This window comes from Artemia franciscana, chromosome 2 (genome assembly GCF_032884065.1).
Source record: "Artemia franciscana chromosome 2, ASM3288406v1, whole genome shotgun sequence".
In the NCBI taxonomy this organism is placed as follows: domain Eukaryota; kingdom Metazoa; phylum Arthropoda; class Branchiopoda; order Anostraca; family Artemiidae; genus Artemia; species Artemia franciscana.
Genome location: NC_088864.1, coordinates 7,714,265 through 7,739,413, shown reverse-complemented (window position 1 = coordinate 7,739,413; position 25,149 = coordinate 7,714,265). Strand labels below are relative to the sequence as shown.

The 25,149-nt window shown below is 35.1% G+C and overlaps 1 protein-coding gene across 2 annotated transcripts in view; it reads left to right on the top strand.

Moving 5' to 3' along the window:
* Positions 1-25,149, top strand: part of LOC136037006 (ribosomal protein S6 kinase 2 beta-like) — an 884,370-nt gene that overhangs the window by 813,692 nt on the left and 45,529 nt on the right. For both annotated transcript variants that reach the window (XM_065719419.1, XM_065719428.1), the window contains exon 17: positions 21,088-21,225. In XM_065719419.1, coding sequence (XP_065575491.1) covers positions 21,088-21,225 — 138 coding nt within the window. The remainder of the gene's footprint in view (positions 1-21,087; positions 21,226-25,149) is intronic.

Genomic DNA, 25,149 nt, shown 5'->3' with positions numbered 1-25,149 from the left:
AATAAATCTACTGGCAGTAGTTTAGAATTCTACAGTAGGTTAGGATTATCAAGAACTAGGTATGTCTCATCCTATTCCCCAAGTCTTCATGAAATGTATCAGTGGTTTCCGGGATTGTTGATTATTTGTACCAACAGCAGCTTAGTATTCTCAAAAACTGTTTATGCCTTATCTTCTTCCGTAAGTCTTCATGAAAGGTATCAATGGTTCTTGCGGGACTGTTGAAGAAAGCTACAGACAGTAGCTTAGAATTCTAAAGTAGGTTAGGATTTTCAAGAACTAGCTATGCCTTATCGCCTTCCCCAAGTCATCATGAAAAGTACCAATGGTTTTAAGGGACTGTTGAATAAATCTACATGCAGATCATTTCATATCTTTTTCGAAAAATATCAAAAATTCAAGAAACAGCATCAAATATGTAATCTTGCTTAAAAATCTTTTGAAAAACTTGAAATTTGTTTGAAAAGTATCTTGTAATCATTTAGTTTTAAGTTGTATATTTAAAAATTTATTTCACCATTATTCTATTGATCTATTGAATTTTTGGGCGTTCAGAAACTTTCCAATAACGAATTCTTATAGTGTCCAAGCTATTGTCAAAAGTCATCTTAAAAGCCTCCCTGTTCAATTAAAAAAAAAAATTAAACAAAAAAAAAATAAAAAAAAACTTGGGCGCCTAAATGTGAACTTATTGCAACTGAAAGGGGGGGGGGATGATATCAGCTCGAATAAAAACTTGCGAATATTGACGAAAAATATTTGAAACTGTAGAGAAAATTATAAAATCTCTTCAGATTTTGTGAACGTTGATGCTCCTGCTGATTGAAACTGGCAACTTCATTGACATCAGCCAAAGAACCATGGTTAAATTTACGGTTTAGTTAAGGTCCCACTAAAGTACTAATTTCTCTCTTCTGCTCTATGGAATCACATCACTGGTATTCCGTCTCTCAAATAAATCTTGTCGAAATAGATTGCATCTAATTTTCCGATCACGCTTTGGTTCTCTTCTTTATCAAATTTGTCATTTCAGGACTCTTATGGGGTCCATTCATAAAATGCAATTTCCACGTTTATCGATTTGAGACACCCCCTCGTTCGTTCACGTTTGCGAGGCGTCATGTCCAAGATCTTGACGTGACCTTGTCTGTGTGACTTATAAATAGTTCTAAAGACCTTGCTTTCAGTCGTTGAAGTGACTTATCTTCAACTTAGCTCACAAGATTTGTAGCTTATCTGTCCGATATCTTAAATAGATCTTAAAAAAGCGTTATTTGACTAGTATTACGTAGAAAACTTCCGAAAAGTATAAACTTCGAAATGATAAAACAAATATATTTTAAGAAATTATATTAAAATATGATCCAAGATTTCATTTAGAATACAAGTTGAACAAAAAGAAACAACTTTTCTCTACTGAAAGTAAGGAGCAACACTTAAACATAAAACGAACCGAAATTATTCCTTACGCGGGGGGACTACCCTCTGCTCAATACCTCGCTTTTTTCACTTTAAGACAGCGTCTTATTATAATTTATTTAAAAACTTTTTCCACAAAACAAGTTCTTCAAAGAAAAGTAAAGAGTTCCATTAAGCCAAAAATGAGCGGAAATAAAGTCAAATTATCCACCAAGGGAAAAACTACCACAAATCACTATCAATATGTAAATGAAACTCGAAACAGACAGTAATTACAATAAATAGCCGAGTCAAACTCAAAACAAGCAAAACTTAACATTAGTACGGTTGATCCCCACCCCCCATGCCTTCTGAAAACCAGAACGTAATTTTCGTTTTACTGAAAGAAAGAAAACAAACTAATGACAGTGGATTTTCAGTTTAATTGACATTTACTGATATTTATTCCTTATAGTTTTAATAATTTTTATTTATGAAAGTTAAAAAGTGAAACCATTTGAAACGTGTTTTGTTTTCAATAAGTACTATAAATAGACTTGTCTGGTAGTAGTAGTAGTAGTGGTAGTTGTAGTAGTATTGGTAGCATGCAAATGTTGCCTTTTTTATCATGTCCATTATCATTTCCTCATTTTTCAAAATAATGTACTCAGTTATTCCCGTGTTACACCCTTTTGATAATCCTTACAACCGTAACGCCTTTTGATTAGTTGAAAACATTCTTTGAAAGGCTCACCTGAATGCCCCTCGTCTTCTTGAAAAGTGAAGTTCAAACATACATACCTTTCTCAAAAAAAAATATACCATGTGTAAACAATGAACAAATTGGCAACTTACAGCCCTTGCCCTGAGGACTTTGTCAGATTGACATCCCCAAAGACATAATTACTGGACTTTTCAAAAAGGCTGAACAAATAGAACTCTTAAATTTCGATCGGATATATTTTGGGGGATGATAGGCTTGGGTGGTTCTGATTGTCCTCTATTTATTTTCGACTATTAAAAAGGGCACTAGAACTTTGGACTTTCAATCAAATGAGCTCCATCCGATCCAAAGCTTAAACGACCCCCCGTTCCGCAAAAAACTTTATATGCCCTGGGATATAACTTACAAACCTTGCCTATGGGCTCTGGGGGATTGTATCCACCCTAAAGACATTGTTATATGATTTTGGCCTATTGGTAACAAAATGGCTGTCTCACATTTTTAATTGAATGTGTTTTGAGAAAAGAGGATGCCAGGGAGGGGGGCTAATTGCTCCCCCTTATGTTTAACTCTTACAAGGGAACTAGAACTATAGATTTCAAATTGAATGAGCCTCTTCTAATTAAATGAGCCTTCTTCACCTTGTATAAACTCTTTACGAAGTTTCTACAACAACAAACGGCCATCTTAAATTTCTATCAAATAGATTTCAGGAAAATACGAGGTATGGGGGGTATCCTCCCTCCGATCGCTCTGAGTCTTTAAAAAGGGCACTAAAACTTTTGATTACCAATCCAATGAGTCCCCTCTGAAATTTATAAGATCACTCTTTCTATATATATACCGTATATTCCCCTAGGGCATAGCTTACAACCCTTGTCCTGAGGGCTGTTGGAGAGGGGGTCATACTCAAAGACTTAATTTCCGGAGCTTTCAATTACTTCGAACAAAATTGCTGTCTCAAAATGTGGATGTGATGTGTTTGGAAAGATTTTGGGTGTGGGAGGGGGGTTAGTTGCCCTTCAGTCACTTTCAATTATTAAAAAGGATACTAGTCTTTTCAATTTCCAATCGAATGGGCCTTTTTTGAAGTTTCTACGACAACAAATAGCTATCTCAAAGTTTCTTTCAGATGCATTTCGGAAAAAAATGAGGTGTAGGGGGGGGGGTATCCACCCCACCATCACTTTGAATCTCAAAATGGGCACCACAACTTCTGATTAGCGATCCATTGAAGCCTCTCCAAAGTTTATACAATCACCCTTTCTTTATGAACCTTATATACCCCCGTGCGCATAACTTACAACCCTTGACCTGGGGGCTTTGGGGTGTTTTTATTCTCAAAAATATAATTCCGGACCTTTCAACTATGTTATACAAAATGGTTGTCTCAAAATTTCGATTGGAGGTGTTTGGGGAAATGTTGGGCGTGGAAGGGGTGTTGGTTGCCCTCCAACCACTTTCGACTATTAAAAAGGTCCTTCTAATTTACAATCGAATGAGCCTTGTTTGAAGTTTCTACGACAACAATTAGCCATCTCAAAGTTTCTATCAGATGCATTTGGGAAAAATAAGAGGTGCGGGGGGTATCCATCCTTTCATCACTCTGAATCTCAAAAAGGGCACCACAACTTCTGATTAGCAATCCAATGAAGCCCTTCCAGAGTATATACGATCACCCTTTCTTCATGAACCTTATATATCCCCCGTGCATAACTTACAACCCTTGCCCTGGGGGTTCTGGGGTGTTTTTCAGTCTTAAAGACATAATTCTGGGCCTTTCAACTATGTTGAAAAAAATGGTTATCTCAAAATTTCGATTGGACGCGCTTGGGGAAATTATGGTCGTGGGAGGGGTGTTAGTTGCCCTCCAACCACTTTCGACTATTAAAACGAGCACTAGCCCTTCCAATTTCCAATCGAACGATCCCTTTTCGGAGTTTTTACGACAACTCCTTCGATACGAAGTGCCATGATCAAGAACCAAAGATTAAAAAAAAAATAATAATAAATAATACGTAGTGGCCACGTCGCTCTTTACATAGTTGCACTATTGCGCTGCCTATGATTAAACTGCCCTTGGGTTTGAGGAGTCCTTTTGAATGAATTGAGACTAGCTTCATATACTGAATAATTTCTGTTCGTTTTAAGTTTTACTGTTGCTCCTTACTTACAGCGGAAAAAGTTCTTTTTTTAATTAATTTCTGATCGTTTTTCAAATAATACCAGTGATCAACAACTTGTGGACTAGCTAAAATTCTCCGAGAACAATTACTTTGTGCCATTTTTGGAAGGACCCGGCAACGCTGTTAAAAATCAGTTTGACAATGCTTCAAAGTGCACACGATGCAAACCCTCATCTCTTATTCTATTAACTTCCAACTCTCATTGTCATCAAACTATAAAAAAAGTTGCTCAAAAAATCAACTAATGATCAACAACTTTTGGATTAGCTAAAATTCTCCGAGAAAAAGTATTTTGTGTCATTTTTGGAAGGAGCCAGCAACACTGTCAAAAGTATATTTGACAATGCATCAGTGTGCATGCGATCCAAACCCTCATCGCTTGTTCTCATTGTAACCAAGCTATAAAAAAAGAGTTGCTCAAAAAGTCAACTAATGATCAACAATTTGTTGATTGAATAAAATTCTGCAAAAACAAGTATTGTTAGCCATTTTGTTTGAGCCATTTTGAGCCACTGTCAATTTGACAGTGTTTTAGTGTGCACACGATGCTAACCCTCATCTATTACTCTATAAGTAAAAAAAAAAAACTAGTTTTTTTAACTGAAAGTAAGGAGGGACATTAAAACTTAAAACGAACAGAAATTACTCCGTCTATGAAAGGGGATCTTCCCTTCTCAACGCCCCGCTCTTTACGCTAAAGTTTGACTCTTTCACTTAATTCTACTTTATTAAACAGTAAAAAACATTAGCGTAAAGTTTATACAAGTTCCACATTTTTGTAGATAGGAGCTTGAAACTTTGCATCAAGGTTCTCTGATACGCTGAATGCGATGGTGTGATTTTCGTTAAGATTCTATGACTTTTAGGGGGTATTTCCCCCTATTTTTCAAAATAATTGCAAATTTTCTCAGGCTCGTAACTTTTGATGAAACTTGTATATTTGAAATCAGCATGATAGTCCAATTCTTTTGACGTATATTTTAGTATAAAAATCTATTTTTTAGAGTTTCGTTTACTATTGAGCCGAGTCGCTCCTTACTACAGTTCGTTACCACGAACTGTTTGATAAATTTGTGACTCTCATTATTACCCAGGTACAAAAAAAAAAGAGTTGCTCAAAAAATCAACTAATGATCAATAACTTGTGGATTGGCTAAAATTCTGCGGGAATAAGTATTTTGTTTCGTTTTTGGAAGCAGCCGGCAACACTGTCAAAAGTCATTTCCGCCTCCTCCTTCCATGAAGAATCCTTCCCAGGTAAAACTGTTCCTCCAGAGAAATCTGGAAGCTCTGAAAAGGCTGAAAATTTTACCCAGGAAAATTTCTGTGAACAATCCGCCTGGAATTCTTAATTTCATTTGAAAAAAAATGCTTTTTATTCAATTTTTTATATTTTAAATCATACCTGTAATCCTCCTCCTCGGCAAATTTTGGGGAAATCCATCTATCCAGATGAAATGTTGTTTCGTGTAACATTCCCCCCTTGAGAGTTCCTCCCGTGTAAAATTCGCCCACAGAAGAATACTCCAGAATATTACAACCCCGTTGAAGATTTCCCCTGGAAAATTCCCCCTGAACATGCCCCTGCAGAAAATCAAAGACGAAAAATGTCTGTACACTTCCCAATAGCAAATACAATCCGTAGAAAATGAAAAAAATTCGTTAACTGACAAGCCTTTCCTTTGGCGTGGTGGTGGGGGGGGGGTCATGTCGTCATCAGAGGCATATTTATTGGACCTATCAACTGTGCAGGACAAAATGGCTCTCTCAAAGAGGTAAGCGCTTAGAACGAAGTGATTATGAATGCATAATTGCCTAGCTCTGCCAAGTCAATCTAAAACTGCTGAAATTGTGAAAAAAAAGAAAATTCTTCTGTTGTTTATAAATCACACTTTTCTAACAAACATTGGGAATGACCGAATAGAGCTTGTCAATGTACTGATATAGTAGTACGTGCAATCACTGAAATCATAGTTACTTAGCAAATCAAGAAAAAAAAAACTCCAGAAAAAAAAACTATTACCGAATTTTTACTTCTACAGTTTTGGATTTTCAACAATTTTGTTGAAAATGGAAGAAAGAACTTTGGAGCGGGGGGGGGGTTGCTACAGGATCTAATTATGATGGTCCTCGTAGACAATGGAGAAAGTACGGTTGAAGAATTTTCAACATTTTCAGCTACGCTTTAGAGGTCAAAATTAAAATTTAAATTACGGCACAAATCCTGTTATTGCGGCTCCATGAAGTGTTGCAACAGCTGTGACCTGGTAGTCAGAGCTGTGGAGCACACTGTGTTACATGTTACGTAGGATAAAAGTTTGTCATCCATTTTCTATCTGCCTTTCGTTGTGGAGGTAAACAAACCCGGAAATAAGTTTTATTAGAAACACATATATAATGGACACAGTGAAGTTATTTACGGATCTGAATATCTACAGAATGTCCTCTTGGACTATCGCAATTAGACTCTGTGGTAATGGACCACCCAAAAATTACCAAACGGAAGTAAAGACACATTTTGGCCTAAATTAAACAAGGCTGAAAATTTTTTATTAGGCCACACGTTCGGCTACATTGGTTTCTTGTGTCCGTGCTTGTATAGAACTCTGCAAATTCCCCAGAAGCTATTGGACCACACCCCTCCCCCTCCCAAAAGACTGAGTAAAGCCTTAGTTGCTAATCTATCAAATTAAAGTATAATCAGTTTAGTCGTTCTTATGGATACAGGCAACTAAAAGTGGTCCTTTCCTCGCAGAGCTCTGATCAAACGAATACTCTAGAAACCACAATTATAACTGTATATCCTGTATTTTATAACTGTATTTTGGCAGCCTTCAAAAGGTATGAGATTTTGGAAGGAGATTATGAGTTACGATTTACGTCCCGTTAAGCTTCTTTGGAACCCAGCGTCTTTTTCTGGTGATTGTCCTCATGAAAAGAACGAGTAAACTGCCTCGTTTTCTTTTTCCACAAAGGTAAAAACAATTTTCGTCCCTGAAAAAATAAATTGACATTTTCATTTCCTGCCAAGTTTGTTGAAGACTCAACAAGCCTTTTTAGAATGCATCCTAATAACTAGAAATCTTTTTTATGGACGAAACACAAGCTGTTACCACTGATCCAATTCGATCTTGGTCTAATAATCTCTTCTGGGGAATGTTTTGAAACCCAATTCACCACAAGTAATAGTACTTAAATAGAACAAATCTGAACCTTGAAATGGCGCAAGTAGAAGGCTAGCTCTTAGTTCCCGCCAGGTTTGATATATATCCGAGAACCTGTTCTGGTAGAAATGAAGACAGTAACAGAGAAAATTTTCTCTCCACAAAGGTTGGATCATGTGCTGATACCCCGAAAAGGGCATAATTATCCCAGCTTTCACTCTCGGCTTAGTTCGGATGATGTAGAACCATGTATTCTGAGAGAGTTTTTTAATAAAAATTGTCCCCTCTTTTCCCCAGATGGATTGGATTAAGCCTGAGCCCCAAAATTTTCATATCTGATAGCCTTTCCTAGCAAATGTCGGGATGACAAGAATATAAAACATCCCCCCCCCCTTCCATGGCGGCCAAATCAGACCTCAAGAAACCACAAATTGAACATTAGCGCTCACTCTCCAATTTTGATGAAAGACGGTAATCTCCTCTAATAAATGGCGCGATTCAATAAAATTGATGATATTATGGTTACAATTCCCAAATAGGCAGAGTCGAGTTTGGCCTTTTTCTGAGGCTAGCAGGGACAGCCACCCCTCGCATGTGCATCTTTGATGATTTCTATATAAATTTTAAATCGTTTATGGTTGACTAATTAACCGTTTCAGACAGTTCATGGTAACGAACTGTAGTAAGGAGCGACCCGGCTCAATAGCAACCGAAACTCTAAAAAATGGAATTTTGATACCAATAGTTACACCAAAAGAATTGCATTTTAATGCTGATTTTAGATATATAAGTTTCGTCAAGATTAGTCTTACCCATCAAAAGTTACGAGCCTGAGAAAATTTGTATCATTTTAGAAAATAGGGGGAAACACCCCTAAAAGTCATACGATCTTGACGAAAATCACACCATCAGATTCAGCGTATCAGATAACTTAATTGTACAAGTTTCAAGCCCCTATCTACAAAAATGTGGAATTTCGCATTTTTTGCCAGAAGACAAATCACGGATGCGTGTTTATTTGTTTTTTTGTATGTTTTTTTTCCAGGGGTGATCGTATCGACTCAGTGGTCCTAGAATGTCACGAAAGGGCTCATTATAATGGAAATTAAAAGTTCGTGTGCCCTTTTTAAGTGACCAAAAATTTGGAGGGCACCTAGGCCACCTCCCACGCTCATTTTTTCCCCAAAGTCACCGGATCAAAATTCTGCGACAGCCATTTTATTCACCATACTTGAAAAACCTAATTACTGTTTTTTTGGTGACGACTTACACCCCCGCAGTCCCCGTGGGAGGGGCTGCAAGTTACAAACTTTGACCTGTTTTTACATATAGTAATGGTTACTGGGAAGTGTACAGACGTTTTCAGGGGGATTTTTTTGTTTGGGGGGAAAGTTGACGGGGGGGTTACGTGGGAGGATCTTTCCATGGAGCAACTTCTCATGGAGGAAGAGACTTTCAATGGAGGGGCGCAGGATTTTCTAGCATTATTTAAAAAAACAATGAAAAAATAAATATGAAAAGTTTTTTCCACTGAAAGTGAGAAGTAGCATTAAAACTTAAAACGAACACAAATTATTAAGCATATGAGGGGTTTACCTCCTCGTAGTACCTCGCTCTTTACGCTAAAGTATTTTTAGTAATTTCAACTATTTATTCTACGGCCTTTGTGATTCAGGGGTCATTCTTAAGGAATTGGGACAAAATTTAAGTTTTAATGTAAAGAGCGAGGTATCGACGAGGGGTGAGCCCCCTCATATACGCAATAAAAACATACGAATATAGAAGTTCGCTACGTAATTTAGTTCGTAAGTTACGTATATTTTTTACGCCCCGCTCTTTACGCTAAAGTTTTTTACTGTTTTAAAATGCAGTTAAGAGAAAGAGTCAAACTTTAGCGTAAAGAGCGCGGCTTTGAGGAGGAAAAGCCCCTTTCATATACGGAGTAATTTCTGTTCGTTTTAAGTTTTAATGTCGCTCCTTACTTTCACTTAAAAAAACATGTTTTTTGTTTAATCTATTTTAAACTCTGTCAAAAAAGGGAGCACAATAGTTCAGAGAAAAAATAATCAGCTGTATAATAGCAAAAATTTTGATTTCTAGAGAATCAGCGGAAATATTTGATGGTTGTAGATTTCACTTTTTTGTTTGCAGCCTATAGTAGAGCTCCAGTTGTTATAGCAAATTCGGTACTGCGATCCCCTCTGAAAAATTTGTAATTATTCAAATCCCATGTATCACTATTGTTCCATCTCCAAGAAAATATGCGATTGTTGTTTTTAAGCCTAAAAAGAACTACTTGAAAAGACAGTTAAAGAATTGCTCTCCCTCTCCCGTCCCCATTGTTAAAAAAATCCTTATAATTTCCTACTATTTCGCATTAATCACCTATTTTTTTCATGTCCGCTCCCCCTAACAAAAAAATTTGTCCCCTCCAAATGTGTTTCTTTTCTAAACGCATGTGTCAAATAAACCTTGCTATTCAGCTTTTTATGCTCTTTACTTCTCTTTTTATCTTTTCACGTATAGATTAATCCCTCTTTCAATAATTTTTATATGTAATTACAATTTAATAATTTTGATACAGTTGTATATGATGATTTTAACGGAATATGCTTTTGATACCAATTAATATAGTTGAGTATAATTAGTGTAATATTATTGCACTAATTTTTGTTTAAGCATGGGTGCTCCGAAAAGCGGATGAAAATTTACTAGATGTTTTCCAGAGAAATTGCCTACGGATTGTTCTGAATACCCGGCTGACTGACCGTATTTCAAACAATAGGTTGTGCGAAGAATGTGGTTCAATCCCGCTTTCAAGGGCTATTATGAAAGAAAGGTTGAGATGGCTAGGCCATGTTCTGCGGATGAAGGATGACGATTGCCAAAGATTGTACTTTCTGGCCATCCGTCTGGGGCTACATGGAAAGTAGGTCGTCCTTTTCTGGGGTGGGAGGGTTTAGAGAGGAAGGCCTTGAACAGATTGGGTTGGAGGAGGAGCGTGCGTAGCTGTGTTGGATTCACGCGGCTTGGTGCTGCGGTGAGTTATTAGTAGCTGTAGTAGTATTAATTTGCAATCAACAGTGGTGTCAAATTTAGAACGGGGTGTAATTGGGAGTGTAATTGGGAAATATGTAATTGGGAAACTAGATACAATTCACCAATCAGAGTCTATTCTTGCCAATCAATATTATTTACCGATCTTACAGGCTTTACCTAGAACAGTATTATATGCCTACTTAGGCAACGTGAAGGCACTGTAATAATTTGAATTATTACTTGTTTACATTAATTTGAAAAAAGTTTTCAGAAAAATGTTCAAAGGAAGTATTAGAGCAATATTAGTAAAGCAGACAAAAAGTCATGTAAGAAATGAAGTTTAAAAACTCAAAAATTACTATGAATGAATAACTAAAGCCAAAAACAAAGAGAAGTTAAATAACTACGTCAAGCTTAAAAATAAGAAATATTACTATCGATGAATATATAAAACCTAAAATTCAAAAAGAACAGAATGAATAATCAAGTGAAACTTATAATGAACATTTTTAGAAAAATAAACACAGGGCTACCGTCTCCTTAAACTCTGTTTATTCATAGGCATATTTTTGGACCTTTCGACTATTCTGAGAAAAATGATAGACATGGAAAATTTCATCCGATGCCATGGGGGCTAAGAGGGCGCAGGAGGGATACTTTTTGCCCTTCAATCACTTTGGTCCTTAAAAAGGGTACTCGAATTTTCAACTTCCAATTAAATTAGGCCCTTCATATTGTTACTGCCACTCTTTACCATATGAAGTGGCCAAAAAAACGTAATATTTGGGAGATAATTTACTTTGTACTAAATTAAGCGCCAGTGTACTGAATTTGATGCATGAAATGTGGATGATCCAGAACAAAATGACCTAAAATAATAGTCTTTCATTCAAGTTTATTCCAAGGAACATAAGATAACGCCCACACAGTGAAGACTTGGAACGTGAAGATGTCACATTTTGCAAATTAAGCTACTAAATATTCTCATCTCGTAAATCTTGGCTTTCCTATCTCTTAATTTTTGGATTTCTCAAGTTGCTAGGAACTTTAAAAAGTCTCCATTCATATATTTATGCCTAATAGACATATACTATTTTTACATTTAAATCGGAAAATGTTCGGCAGTTGTTCTTGGGAAGTTATGCTTCTATTACACCTTCTATATAAAAATGAATTACTTCTCTTTGGGGATGCATTTCCTTCATCTGTCGGGGAAATTGCTTTCCCAAACTAATTTTCTTTATCTGTTTTTATTAATGTATGTATAACGTCCCAGAAAAACTACAGAGTAATGTAAAAAGAAGCACAGTATATGATTAGTCAATAGATCACATAAATAATAAGTATTAGATAGGTAGCCAACTTATAAGAAGCCTTTACTGCGGAAATAAATGAGGTAAGTCGCCAACAAACTTTGAAATGTTTTGGGATTAGCTATTAAAACAGCCACTAAAAGTGGAGAGTAAAAAAAGCAAACTATATGAATCGTTATTAGCTATTAAATTAGCGATTAGGGATTAGTGTTAATAGCGATTAGTGATTAGCGTTATTAGCGATTAGCTATTAAAACAACCATTAAAAGTGCAGAGTAAAAAAAGGAAACTTTCGTTATTAGCTATTAAATTAGCGATTAGGGATTAGTGTTATTAGTGATTAGCTATTAAAACAACCACTAAAAGTGCAGAGTAAAAAAAGCAAACTATATGACTCGTTTTTAGCTATTAAATTAGCGATTAGCGTTTAGCGTTATTAGCTATTGATTAGCGTTATTAGCGATTAGCTATTAAAACAACTACTAAAAGTGCAGAGTAAAAAAAGCAAACTATATGACTCGTTATTAGCTATTAAATTAGCGATTAGGGATTAGTGTTATTAGCGATTAGTGATTAGCGTTATTAGCGATTAGGTATTAAAACAAACATTAAAAGTGCAGAGTAAAAAAAAAAAGCAAACTATGACTCATTATTAGCTATTAAATTAGCGATTAGGGATTAGTGTTATTAGCGATTAGCTATTAAAACAACCACTAAAAGTGCAGAGTAAAAAAAGCAAACTATATGACTCGTTATTAGCTATTAAATTAGCGATTAGCGTTTAGCGTTATTAGCTATTAGTGATTAGCGTTATTAGCGATTAGCTATTAAAACAACCACTAAAAGTGCAGAGTAAAAAAAAGCAAACTATATGACTCGTTATTAGCTATTAAATTAGCGATTAGCGTTTAGCGTTACTAGCTATTAGTGATTAGCGTTATTAGCGATTAGCTATTCAAACAACTACTAAAAGTGCTGAGTAAAAAAAAAGCAAACTATATGACTCGTTATTAGCTATTAAATTAGCGATTAGGGATTAGTGTTATTAGTGATTAGCTATTAAAACAACCACTAAATGTGCAGAGTAAAAAAAAAAAGCCAACTATATGACTCGTTAATAGATCACAAAAAGATAGTTATAATATAAAATAGGCCTTTATAAGAAGCTTTTAACTTGAAATTAAAACAAACCTGAAATTCTTTGTAATTATTTACTGAAACAACTATTAAAATTGCAGAGTATGCAAAGATTTGTCGTAAAGAACTATAAGTAAAGAGCAACTTGAGTGAATAGTAACCAAAACTCTAAAAATACTTTTTTTTATAACAGTGTGAATATCTAAACCACTTATTTTTCGATTTGGTTCTAAATATGTAATCCTGACGAAAATTACGTCCCTAAGAAAAATTTTCTTTTTTTTTGAAAAAACACCCCTAAAAGAGTGATTGATCTTGACGAAAACTCCACAGTAAAATTCGGCGTATCAGAAAACCCCATTGCAGAGGTTTCAAGCCCTATCTACGAAAGCGGGATTTTTTATTAGGATTATGATCATGAATTTGTTTGTATTTTCTTGTTTGTTCCCTAAGGATAATCTTATTGAGCCGCTGGTCCTAGAATATTTGGAGTAGGTGCGTTCAGGTAAAAATCCAAAGTTCTAGTCCCCTTTTCTAGCATCAAAAAGAAAAAAAATATATCACAGCAAAGTGGTCCTATCTGTCGTTTTGTAGGGTAAAACTACAATTTTGGCCCAAAGAAGACTAAAACGCTATTTCTTAGGTCCGAAATCTTAGTTAGCCAATCGATTATAAATTATCGAAATACTTAAGCTTCTCAATTGCAGAGGTACTGTTGCAACGTGATAATCTGTTTCTTCCTAAGGATGTGCGTAGATGAGTTCTTTGAGATGCATACTAAAATAAACGGTTAATATAGACTTTGATGGTTAAACTTTATTTAATTAAATTGATTCATCTGAGAATTTATAAATGTATGTACAGTGGTTTTGAATTGTGTATCAGAATTACACAATTCATGCTTGGTGCGAGGGGGGGGGGGCTAAAGCCACAAAAAGGTTGCTTTTATGTCCAAATTTTCTAACCCTTCTTGATCTTTCAAATAGTTATAGAAGAAGATTTTTTGGGGGGAGAAAGTGTAGAAATTCATCTCTAATTTTCCTTCATTCCCGGGAATAGTTTAGGACTAATTGTGTAATTGGGGGCGTTGTGCTATGATAGCGTCGCTCTTCTTGTAGAAAAACATGACTTTGTGATACAAAAGATTACATTCATATATACACCGGCACAAAAGATGGAGAGTGGGGAGGGAGCATCAAGAGCGGTTCCGGGATATATCCAGGGTGATCGAAGTGTTGAAGTGTTGTCGAAGTGGCTTTATTTTACTCATATTTGAGTGGGAACATTGTCATTTTATTTATATGCATTTTTCGATGTCTTATTTTGTCCCAGGGAAAATTTTTCCCCCTTCCATTTTGGCATCCTTGGGGACATACAAAGAAAATATAAAGAACTCACCTTAAAACTCATATAACTCGTTTTGATATTTCAGACTTCCCCTCCCCTACTCAAGGATTATAATCGTTCCCGCGGCATTATTATTGAAATATTAAGTTTCAGTGTAAAATAGGAGAATGAAGGAGGGAGTAGTGGGCCCACTTAAATTTAAGAACTCTTCGGATCAAACTCTTTGCAATTCTGAACTGAAAGGATATCACTATCCTTGTGAACTGAAACCACAACTTTTAACAAACGAAGTTTTGACTATAATATGTGCAAAACAACAATTTATTATTCCTGCTGATTTTAAATATACATAGCTTGTCCATTTTAGAATTACTAATCAAAAGCTATTAGCACATGAATTTTATATGATTTTAGAAATAGGAAAGCAGCGAACTAGATAGTAAAATTCAGAATTTGTAAGCAACCTCATGCGGCTTCTCAAACAGTTCGTGGTAACGAACTGTAGTAAGGAGCGACCCGGCTCAATAGTAACTAAAACTCTAAAAAATGGAATTCTGATACCAATAGCTACATCAAAAGAATGCATTTTAATGCTGATTTTAAATATATAAGTTTCATCAAGTTCAGTCTTACCCAGCAAAAGTTACAAGCCTGAGAATATTTGCTTTATTTTAGAAAATAGGAAACACCCCCTAAAAGTCATAGAATCTTAATGAAAATCTCACCATCAGATTCAGCGTATCAGAGAACCCTATTGTAGAAGTTTCAAGCTCCTATCTACAAAAATGTGGAATTTTGTATTTTTTGCCAGAAGGCAGATCACGGATGCGTGTTTATTTGTTTGTTTGTTTTTTTGTTGTTTTTTCCCCAGGGGTGATCGTATCGACCCAGTGGTCCTAGAATCTTGCGAGAGGGCTCATTCTAAACGAATTTTTTGTCATCTTATCGTCGGACTGTTTCAATCAAATTGGCTATCTCAAAATTTTCATCTGATGTATTTGGGGAAAAGAGAGTGTTTGTGTCAGGGGGATAGATGCCCTCCGTTCACTTTTGACTCATAAAAAGGTAACTAGAACTTTCAATTTCCTATCAAATGAGCCACCTTCGAAGTTTATATAACCACCCTGCGGTATATGTCGACACCGGAGTTTTTGTTATATGACCTTTGAACTATTTAAAAAAAGACTATCTCAAAATTTGTATCAGATGGGTTTGGGGAAAAAAGGGCGTTCGGGGACTAGTTGCCCTCCGATCTTTTTCGACTCTTAAAAATTGAACTATTACTTCCAATGTCCAATCAAATGAGCCCTCTCTCAAGTTTATCCAAGCGTCCCTTCCATAACATTTTGATAAGACTAAAAAGTCGAAAATAACAAGTGTATTTTTTGTGAACTTGATTGAAAATGGACTAAAAAATTGACTTTTTTTTATTTCTCGAGAATCTATGACAATGAATGAAAACAAGAGGTGCCAAATGCATTGGGCCTTACATAACTTAATTTTTTAGCTCGTTTTCCTCTACTCTCCTACTCTCTATTAAATAAAAAAAACAGTTTTTTCAACTGAAAGTAAAGAGCAACATTAAAACTTAAAACGAACGGAAATTATTACGTATATGAGGGGGTTCGCCCCTTCGTTAATGCCTCGCTCTTTACGCTAAAGTTCGAATTTTGCTCCAATCCTTTAAGAATGACCCCTGAACCAAAAAGGCCATTTGATTAGAATAAATAGCTCTTTTGAAATCACAGAAAAACTTTAACGTAAAGAACGAGGCATTCACGAGGGGGTGAACCACCTTATATACGTAATAATTTCTGTTCGTTTAAGTTTTGATGTTGCTTCTTACTTTCAGTTAAAAAAAAAAACTTTTTTTTAAAATCTAATTTCTGATCATGTAACAAATCATTAAACTTTTTATTTAACATTAAAACTTAAAACGAACAGAAATTATTACGTTTATGGGGGGTTCCCCCCTCGTCAATACCTCGCTCTTTACGCTAAAGCTTTTTAGTACTTTCATAAGAGCTATTTATTCTAATTAAATGACCTTAGTGATTCAGGGGTTATTCTTAAGGAATCGGAACAAAATTCGAACTTTAGCGTAAAGAGCGAGGTATTGACGAGGGGGCATACCCCCTCATATACGTAATAATTTATGTTCGGTTTAAGTTTTAATGTGAAATAACAATTTCTCAGACTTCTTCACACTTCGCAAATTTTCTTAGACCTTTGAGCTATCTAGATCGTTATTTTATTTTATTTTTTTTTTTTTTTTTTTTTATTTTTTTTTTTTTTTTAGCGAGAATATCCCAATATGCCAATTTTCTCGAAAAAATATGATGCTGTTTTCGAGAAAAGATACATAAATATATATATATAATTCTTGCTATATATTATTTATTATTTATTGGTATATATATATATATATATATATATATATATATATATATATATATATATATATATATATATATATATATATATATATATATATATATATTTTCTTCGTGATATTTTCTTTGACATATTATATATTGTATTTAATTTAGTGTCGAATTCAGATTTATGTTTTTTTCTTTAAATGATATACTCGTTGATTTTTTGTAGAATATTCTTGATATCTTTTTCCTTTTTGGAAAATGATTTCATTTTATCTCATCACTTCTATGGGCTCCCAAGACTGCTGTAATGTACTTGAATCTGAAAGACTGTTGCAGTCTATTGTAATTTTAGTATGAATAATAAATTTGCTGATTGTTTATAGAATATTTTTGAAGTTAAGTGAAGAAAGAATGCTCCAATTTAAGTGAGTCTGCAAGACTGCTGCGATTAGTTTCTATTGTAATTTAAATAATAAAAAATTTGGTTCTTCGTAGAAAACCTTTCAATTTGTCTTCCCTTTGTTAGGGTTTTTTGTTCAATTTAGTCATTTCTCCTGAAAAACACTTCCCCAAGTCTTTTGCAATTAAATTGAGAAGATCATCGTTTTCCATAAGATGTCATTGAAGTAAAAACTGAAAACATAATTGAAATATCAAAGTTACCACGAGAATGTTTCTTTTTACCCTTAACCAATTTTCTTTTACTATCTTCTTCTTCAGCAAACGTCCTTCATTTGCCGAAGAAAAAGATATATAAATGGATCCATGAGAACATCCGCAAGAAACTAAAGCTTTATCTGTTTCATATGTTTTCTCCATAAACCTCAGTTACTCCAAAACCCGCAATTATTAGCTAAGATGTTTTTTGAAAGGAAAACACCGTAAATATCTCTTGAATATAAATAATATTATAAAGGATGCTTCCTTATATGCGTCCTATTTTCTTGTTCCTTCTGCTTCTTGAGTGAAGACCCTTCATTTGTCACAGAAAAACAGGCAATATAAAAATTGATCCATGACAACATCCTGAAGGGATATTAAATCTTTATCGTAGAAGTTTGTCCAGAATCAAAGATTTTTTCTTCTCCAATTGCCGTTTTCCCCGCAAATCTCAGTTCTGATTTATATGATAGATGTCTTCAGAGACATTCATTTCCTTTTATCCTGATTGCCTTCTTATTATTTAGCTTTTTAAGGGGGTTATAAAAAGGGCAGATATATATGGACTCATTGCTAAATTCTATATTACACCATCGATTTACTATTGAACCTTCATTCGATCTTGCATCATTTGTCTTCTTAGTATTTAGCTTTTTTGAGGGGGCTCGTAAAGCCCCCTTTGTAGGGGAGGGGGGTCTCAAACGTAAAAACTAATTTGATTATCAAAATTTCGCGGTTTTCAAGAGGAGGTTCTTGAGACAAATCTTGTTTTGAGGGGTGACTCTTCCCCTTCATCGTCTGTGTAAGTAAGAATATGAATATGATATATTGTGATCCACTTACAGTTTTTTTTTCTTTTTAAACGATAGGGAGTGATGTCACCCTTGGGCCTCCATTTTTCAGCCCTACTTCAAATATTTTCTTAAAAATGAAGTGTGTTAGGTGATGAAATCATACCTTTCCTTGATTACCCGATTATAGGTAGCACAGTAGTACTGCCTCAGTAAAGGGTGATATGGCTTCAATGTATTTTTTTTTCTTTCGACCTAGCAACTTTCTATGGAAGGAGTGGCCATAGAAACTTTAGAGGGGGGCTCATTTGATTGAAAATGGAAAGTTCTGGTGCCTCTTTTGTGAGTTGAGGGTGATTGGAGGGCACCCCGCACCCCTTCCGTATCCTTTTTGCTCCCCATTCCCTCTTTACCCTAAAAGTCATCTGATTAAGATTTTGAGACAAGTATTTGTTCACAATAGTCGAAAGGTCCAATAAATGCCCTCAATGATGATATGATCCATAAAGCCTCTAGGGCAGCGACGGTAAGTTATGCAAGTTACCTGCTAAGGGTGCTAAAATGAAATTTTCAGGAATGTTGAAGGGGATGTCGATCATAATCAAAAGACTCTGTGTGTATCCAGTTTGTCTAAATAGCGTATCTGCAATGTCTCTGGAACGGCTAAGGGCATTAAGATGAATTTTTCTAGGCGTATGAAGGTGATTTTTATCGAGATTAGATTTTCTTTCGAACCACTTCTGAAAGTCTTGCTGAAAACCCTCATGGCTCTTTACTACCTGAGTGGGAATACATCATTGGAGCCACAAGCTTTAGATACAAATAAAGATACAATTTTTTTTTTCAGATCGGGGAAGAGGCTGTTTTTTCATTGAAAACACCCACAAAAAGGTACGCGCCCTGGGTGCCTCCTGGGGCATAGAAGGTTTTAAAATTTATGGTTGTATGTGATAAAATACTTCTGCAAGGGAACATGTAACATAATTTTTTTACGGGAAGGCCGGTCCCCTTCCCCCTCCTTAAGTGAAAATTAAAAGTATGGCCCAAAGGGGAAAATTCTTCGAATAATGCTGTAAAATATGAATTTTGCTGCATTTTTTTCGGCTTCTAACAACCCTAAAAGCAGACATTAAATGAACCGTCTGTTCAAAATATATTATAATTTGCCTGTTCACATGGCTAAAACAAACTAGAGTGTAGGGTTAGACCGATAGCTCTGAAGGGGTGGGGGGATTCATGATTAGATACCCCAATTTAGTGTGCGTTTCAACGTGTTATTTGTTTTCTATTATTATCAACTACCTAATATCATCTCTTAGCTGACTATTAGACTGCAAAGAAATGCAATATTTAAAACCTGAGCACTGTCACGGATTTGTTTTATTGATAGATTTCTGAATCTTTTACTTTACTTAAGATCAAGAATAACAACGGATTTTTTCTTTAGTTTTATTTTATGGTAAGATTTAAACTATTTTGTGCTTTTAACTTTAAATGGTATATGTTCAACTTTTCAATCGGTCCGTTACCCATAGTTATCATGTGTGGACACAGTAAATTTTAAGGTAAGGAGGAAAAATATATGAGGACTTGTTCTAATTGGAGTTATCTGACTTCAAATTTTCAGCCTTTTGCATCTTGTACATTTACACTGCTATTAAGTAGTGAATCACATAGTGAATCACCGTATATAGGCAGTGCTGAAAGAGACAGTTGAATGCTCATGGTTCATATCGAAAGATATATCTTCAAATCAATCTTCTTGCCCTCAATCATCCGTTAATTAACTCTCTTTCTGAAATTCGGATGAACAGAGAGTATACAGATACTGAGTGTCCTCCGCTACTGCTGCTATAACAGTAACCATCGGCCTTGTAGTTTTCTATGTATTCAACACTATCTGAACATACTAACAAATAGTATGAGCAGAAGGATAGAACGGAACTGTTCTCTTGCACAGTTTAAACTTTGACATACCAGTTTCGTGAGTGGTCTTATGGCAGCCTCAGTAGATCTAAGTGCCAATTTCTTGGTTTTGTAACGATGGTTTGTAATTTCTTTTCGTTTTTAAATGCCTAAGTTTCAAGTTTCAATATTACCTATTTCAAAATATTTTTTTATTCCAAGATAAATTAACAGTTTTGGCAAGAACCAATAAAACTAAACTGAACATTTGATACATAACGATGTTCATGGCTGAAAGGTCATCAGCTCAAGATTTTGTTTCACCCAGGGTGAAACAAACTGACGCTATAACGCTTAAGCGTAATTATATATTAACCTGTCTTTATTTCATATCTTTGTTTTCCACCCCTGGACTCTCCTTAGTTCGCTCAGAATTAATGGTGAGATACTGATTTCATTGAAAAAGGTCAGTAAGTCTGATTAATTTGCTTTCTAAGGGGATTTGAATTTGTGGCTACTACCCCAAATTACGGAAATATTTTGTTCATTTTGAATTTGTGGCAACTAAAGTTCTACACGGATTGCAGATTGTTTAAAGCCTTAATCCCTTAAAAAATTTCTTTTTTTTTTTAATTTAAGGAAAAATTGGGCCGCTCAACCATTTGCACCCATAGCGTAACTGCATTAAAAGGGGCCTATAGGTGAAAAACTTTGAGAAATTCTTATCTGCTTTTTATTGTCCATGGAGGTTTTATAAAAAAAATTTCTTCTTTTTCTTAACGAAAAAATATTAATATATGCTTTTCAACTGTCCATGTAAGTATGTTTAATATCTTCGAAAAAAAATATATTTGAAAGAATTTTAATGATTCGGCAAATTTAAATGTGGATGAACTTATCTCCCTTAAGTTAATCTTCCTAGTTAATTATAGTATTTATTCAAAAAAGAACTAGATTCTTATAATAAAAAAAGAAGAAAGGTAAAGCGAAACCAATATTTTTCATAGCAGCTCGCTTTAGTAATTAATTTAATTTCTTTCAGAACCTTCTACGAGCTATGCTGTCCCAAGATCCACGACATAGGCCAACGGCTTCAGAAATATTAAACTCGAAGTGGCTGAAACGGCGGCCTCATTTACCTTCCTCCAAAATTGTCTTTGATCATTCCGAGAGGCTAAAGGTTTGTTTTTTTTCTTTGTTGATTATATATTTAGTACCAGAAGACCGAACTTGGCTCTGTGAAGTGAATTGTAGACACAAAAATGGTGTGCGGCGTATTCCTTCTCCCCGTGAAAAATCCGTCCCCTATGGGCAATTCCTCCCGCACCCACTGAAAATGTCCCTTCCTGAAAGAAAATTCCCCCCCGGAAAACTATCACTACCCTCCCCGCAATCCCCCAAGACAGCCTCACCCCCCACCCCGAAAATTCTTCTCATGTGTAAAATTGAGCAGCCAAAGGGAAAGTTAAACAAATAAAAAGAATGAAGAAAAAAAAGATTCTGGATATTCCACTTATATTCTTAATTTAAGGTATAATATTTTGTGTAGAGTATCCTTTCAGGTTGATTTTTATAATTTATGTTTTTTAATTCTTCTTTTTGCGTTCTTGGGGGCTAGGGGTTGAGTTATCATAGCAAGGTAAGACAAAGGTTAAGTAATTTCCTTACTCATTTGAAATACTGCGGGATCAAGTTTCACTTGGCGAAAAATGTAAACCATCAGGTTGACAATTGGTATATTCGGATATTACTCAACTCTAAATGGATATAATCGACCTTTAGTAGACAGTTGGTTCTGGTGAACTAATTTCCGTCGGCAGATAATTTACGAAAAATATATTAAGGAGGTTGGGAGGGGGGAACGAATTTTCCACAATTCGTGACATATCTAGATTTTTTTTTCGCGCGCCGGAAAATGTTACTTCGCAGTTTTTTTGCATTATTTCACGAAATTCGATGAAAAGTGCTATTAAATATCTTCCAAGTATGCCTGAAACAAATTAAAAACCCAGAAAGTTGAATCAAAGTTAATTTTTCTACCTTCCAATATATGTCACATTACAAAATGTTCCATAGAAAGTATTTTTATACGTCTTTATTATTATTGAAGTTGTATTATATGTTTTATAAGTATGTCTGAAATAATTAAAAATTCAGAAAGCTGAATTAAATTATGCTTTCTTTAAAGTCTTAAATAAATTTCTTATAAATGGGCCTGAAACAGATTAGAAACTCTATTAGTTGAAAGTTACAGTTTCCTGGTGCGTCTCATTAGAGCTTGCCGGGTGAAGTCTCGTTGTAAATCTGATAAATGCGTCTGAAATAAAATTAAAACCCAGGAAGTTAAGTCAAAGTCCTATTTTCCACCACACTTTTCTTCTTTTTTCCTTTTCCTTTCCCTTTTCTAAATAATTTTATCTTTCCTTTCTTTTACCTTTACCTTTCTTTTACCTTTTTCTTTTTTACCTTTACCTTTTTCTTTGACCTTTTCTAAATGATGTTCCTCGACAAGCTCCATTGTAAATAAAAAAAAAATAAAAATAAATAAAATCTTTGTAGCCTAAGTCACGTTTTGAGCACTTGATTCCCAACCTGACTAGACTTAACCTGACTCTTTCCGGGGAAGGGGAAAGTCAACATGACAAAAGTAGTTTTATCCTAGTTTGAATTTCGGGTAGATATGAAAATTTCAACTTTTGATCACCTTACCTATGATTCGTAACAAACCCAGTGACTCTTCCTCTAATAGTTCGATAAAAATCTCCATGTAGTTTGTGTCATGTTTAGAGCAATTGATTTCAGTTCTGATAACCCTTTTTTGTCTGTGACGATATTTTATGAAGTTTGAAACATGGAGAGGTAAATCAAGAGTTAACGAATCCAAGAGATGAATTATCTCATGGGATGCATTATATAGAAACTAAGTACTATGTTTGCAACGTACCTTGAATATATTCCCAAATATAATGTTCATATATGATACTCGAATATATACAAGGAACGTAATGATGCCAAAATATTCAAAAGCTATGCTCTTGATACCAAATTCTACTTCAAAGAAAAAGAAATGGGTCCTTTGCTTGCTTATATATGGAAAATCAAGTGTGTATGTGTATGTATCTCTCTGTTCACGCATTTTATTGTGCACTCAAAAACAAGCGAAAATAATCAAGCTTGAAGCGTGAAAATTACTGCAAAATGATGCTGGAAGCCGTAAGATTGTTAATAGGCTATAAAAAAAAAACTGGAACAAAAGAAACAATATCATGATAAGATGCGCGTGAGGGCTAAAGGTCTAAGCTACTGCCCGTTGCGAATGAAGAGAGATAATCTTGGGCCATATTTGCAAGGGTCTTAATGTGCCACATACTTTTGATTATATAATATATCAAGAAAAATGAAAAGAAGACAATGAAAAAACAAGACGATGAAATGAAAAAATGAAACGAATTGGTAAAGCGTTTAACAAGGGCAGCAAAAACGAATGAGAGTAGGGTCCAAGTATTTTCAAATAAAATAAGTGCCACTTACCCACTTACCAGTTTGGTGGTTTTTCTCACTTAATCGTTATCATCTATAAATACTGTTTATTATTATTATTATTACTATTATTATTATTATGATTATTATTATTATTATTGAACATTTGACGACAAATTCGCGTGGGAAGCAGTGATGTGTGTTCTTTTGTTATTTCTGCCTCTTCCTTTTTTTCTGTCGTCGCTAGTGGGGCTCTGAAACATCAGAGAGATATTTAAGGGCTCACTTGAAAGGATGTTGTTATCTACGTGCTTTTGTAAGTAACTTCCAGCTAAGAAAGACCGTATTTTAATAAAATTTAGACAAAGTCATATGAATTAATAAGTTATGCAACTACCCAAAAGGTGGGAAAGAGGGGAGCAATGGGATTTAATTTAAATGGCCGCGCTGACCTAGAATATATTCAGCTAATTCCTATCCGCTTTTTTTAATATTAGAATAAAAATACAATGGGAGAATCTGTGATTCCATTAGGTGATGTTTAAACATCAATTCTCCAAGAGTTTTCAAACTTTTTCCTTTCATGTTATTCTGAATGGGGCAATTCCTAAAGGACTGAGACAAGTGTATTGACGTCAAAGGTTGAAGACGATAAAGAAATAAATAACAATAAAGATGTCGTTACTGTTAGTTATATTAAGGAAAATCAGCCATGCTATCTCACATCGTCTATGCGAGGAGAATCGTTCTTAATTGATCTAAATTGAAGAGGGGGAGTCTAATTTAAAATTGAGCTGTTTTTATATCTAGAAGCACCAAGTGTCTAGACCTTTTTTCCTGAAATGACCTTTTTTGATGTCGAATGCCGCACAGGTAGTTGCTTTAGTTAGAAGGAATTTTGGACAAATTCTTTAAAGAAAACAACTTAATTGATGAAAATGATGCTACAATTTGAAAAGCTACGGAAAATTCTCGCCTGGGACCGACAATCTTTTCCCATAAGCCAGTGATTACAGCCGTCTGTCAGGTAAAGCGGAATTATACACTATTGTTCAAAGAGGGCTAACTGGAGTTGCATCACCAAGTTTTTGTTTACTCGAGGTATGTTCCTACTTTCGAGTTAAATGCTCCGCTAAAGGACCCGAGCAAAGCAGGTGAGAGAGAGAGAGAGAGAGAGAGAGAGAGAGAGAGAGAGAGAGAGAGAGAGAGAGAGAGAGAGAGAGAGAGAGAGAGAGAGAGAGAGAGAGAGAGAGAGAGAGAGAGAGAGAGAGAGAGAGAGAGAGAGAGAGAGAGAGAGAGCGGTTTATTATATAATTTTCGTAGCTCTTGGGTAATTTTCAGTTGTGAAAAATTAAAAACAAAAATTATGCACTGTTAAACATAGACGTAAAACAAGGCACAAATGAATTATAATATCGGTTTGTCTGTTCACGTATAGGAATCAGTTTGGACTTCTGTCCGGTTCTGCTGTCAGGCGGGTGGTCTGCGGGTAAGATGTCTCTATGGGCTGGGTCTGGAAGCAATGATTTTCCAAACCTCATGATGAGATCACGCAATCTTTGTTCTAGGCACTGAATGTTTAGTGTGATGAGTGCTTCTCGGTAAAGAATATCTCCAGAACTCA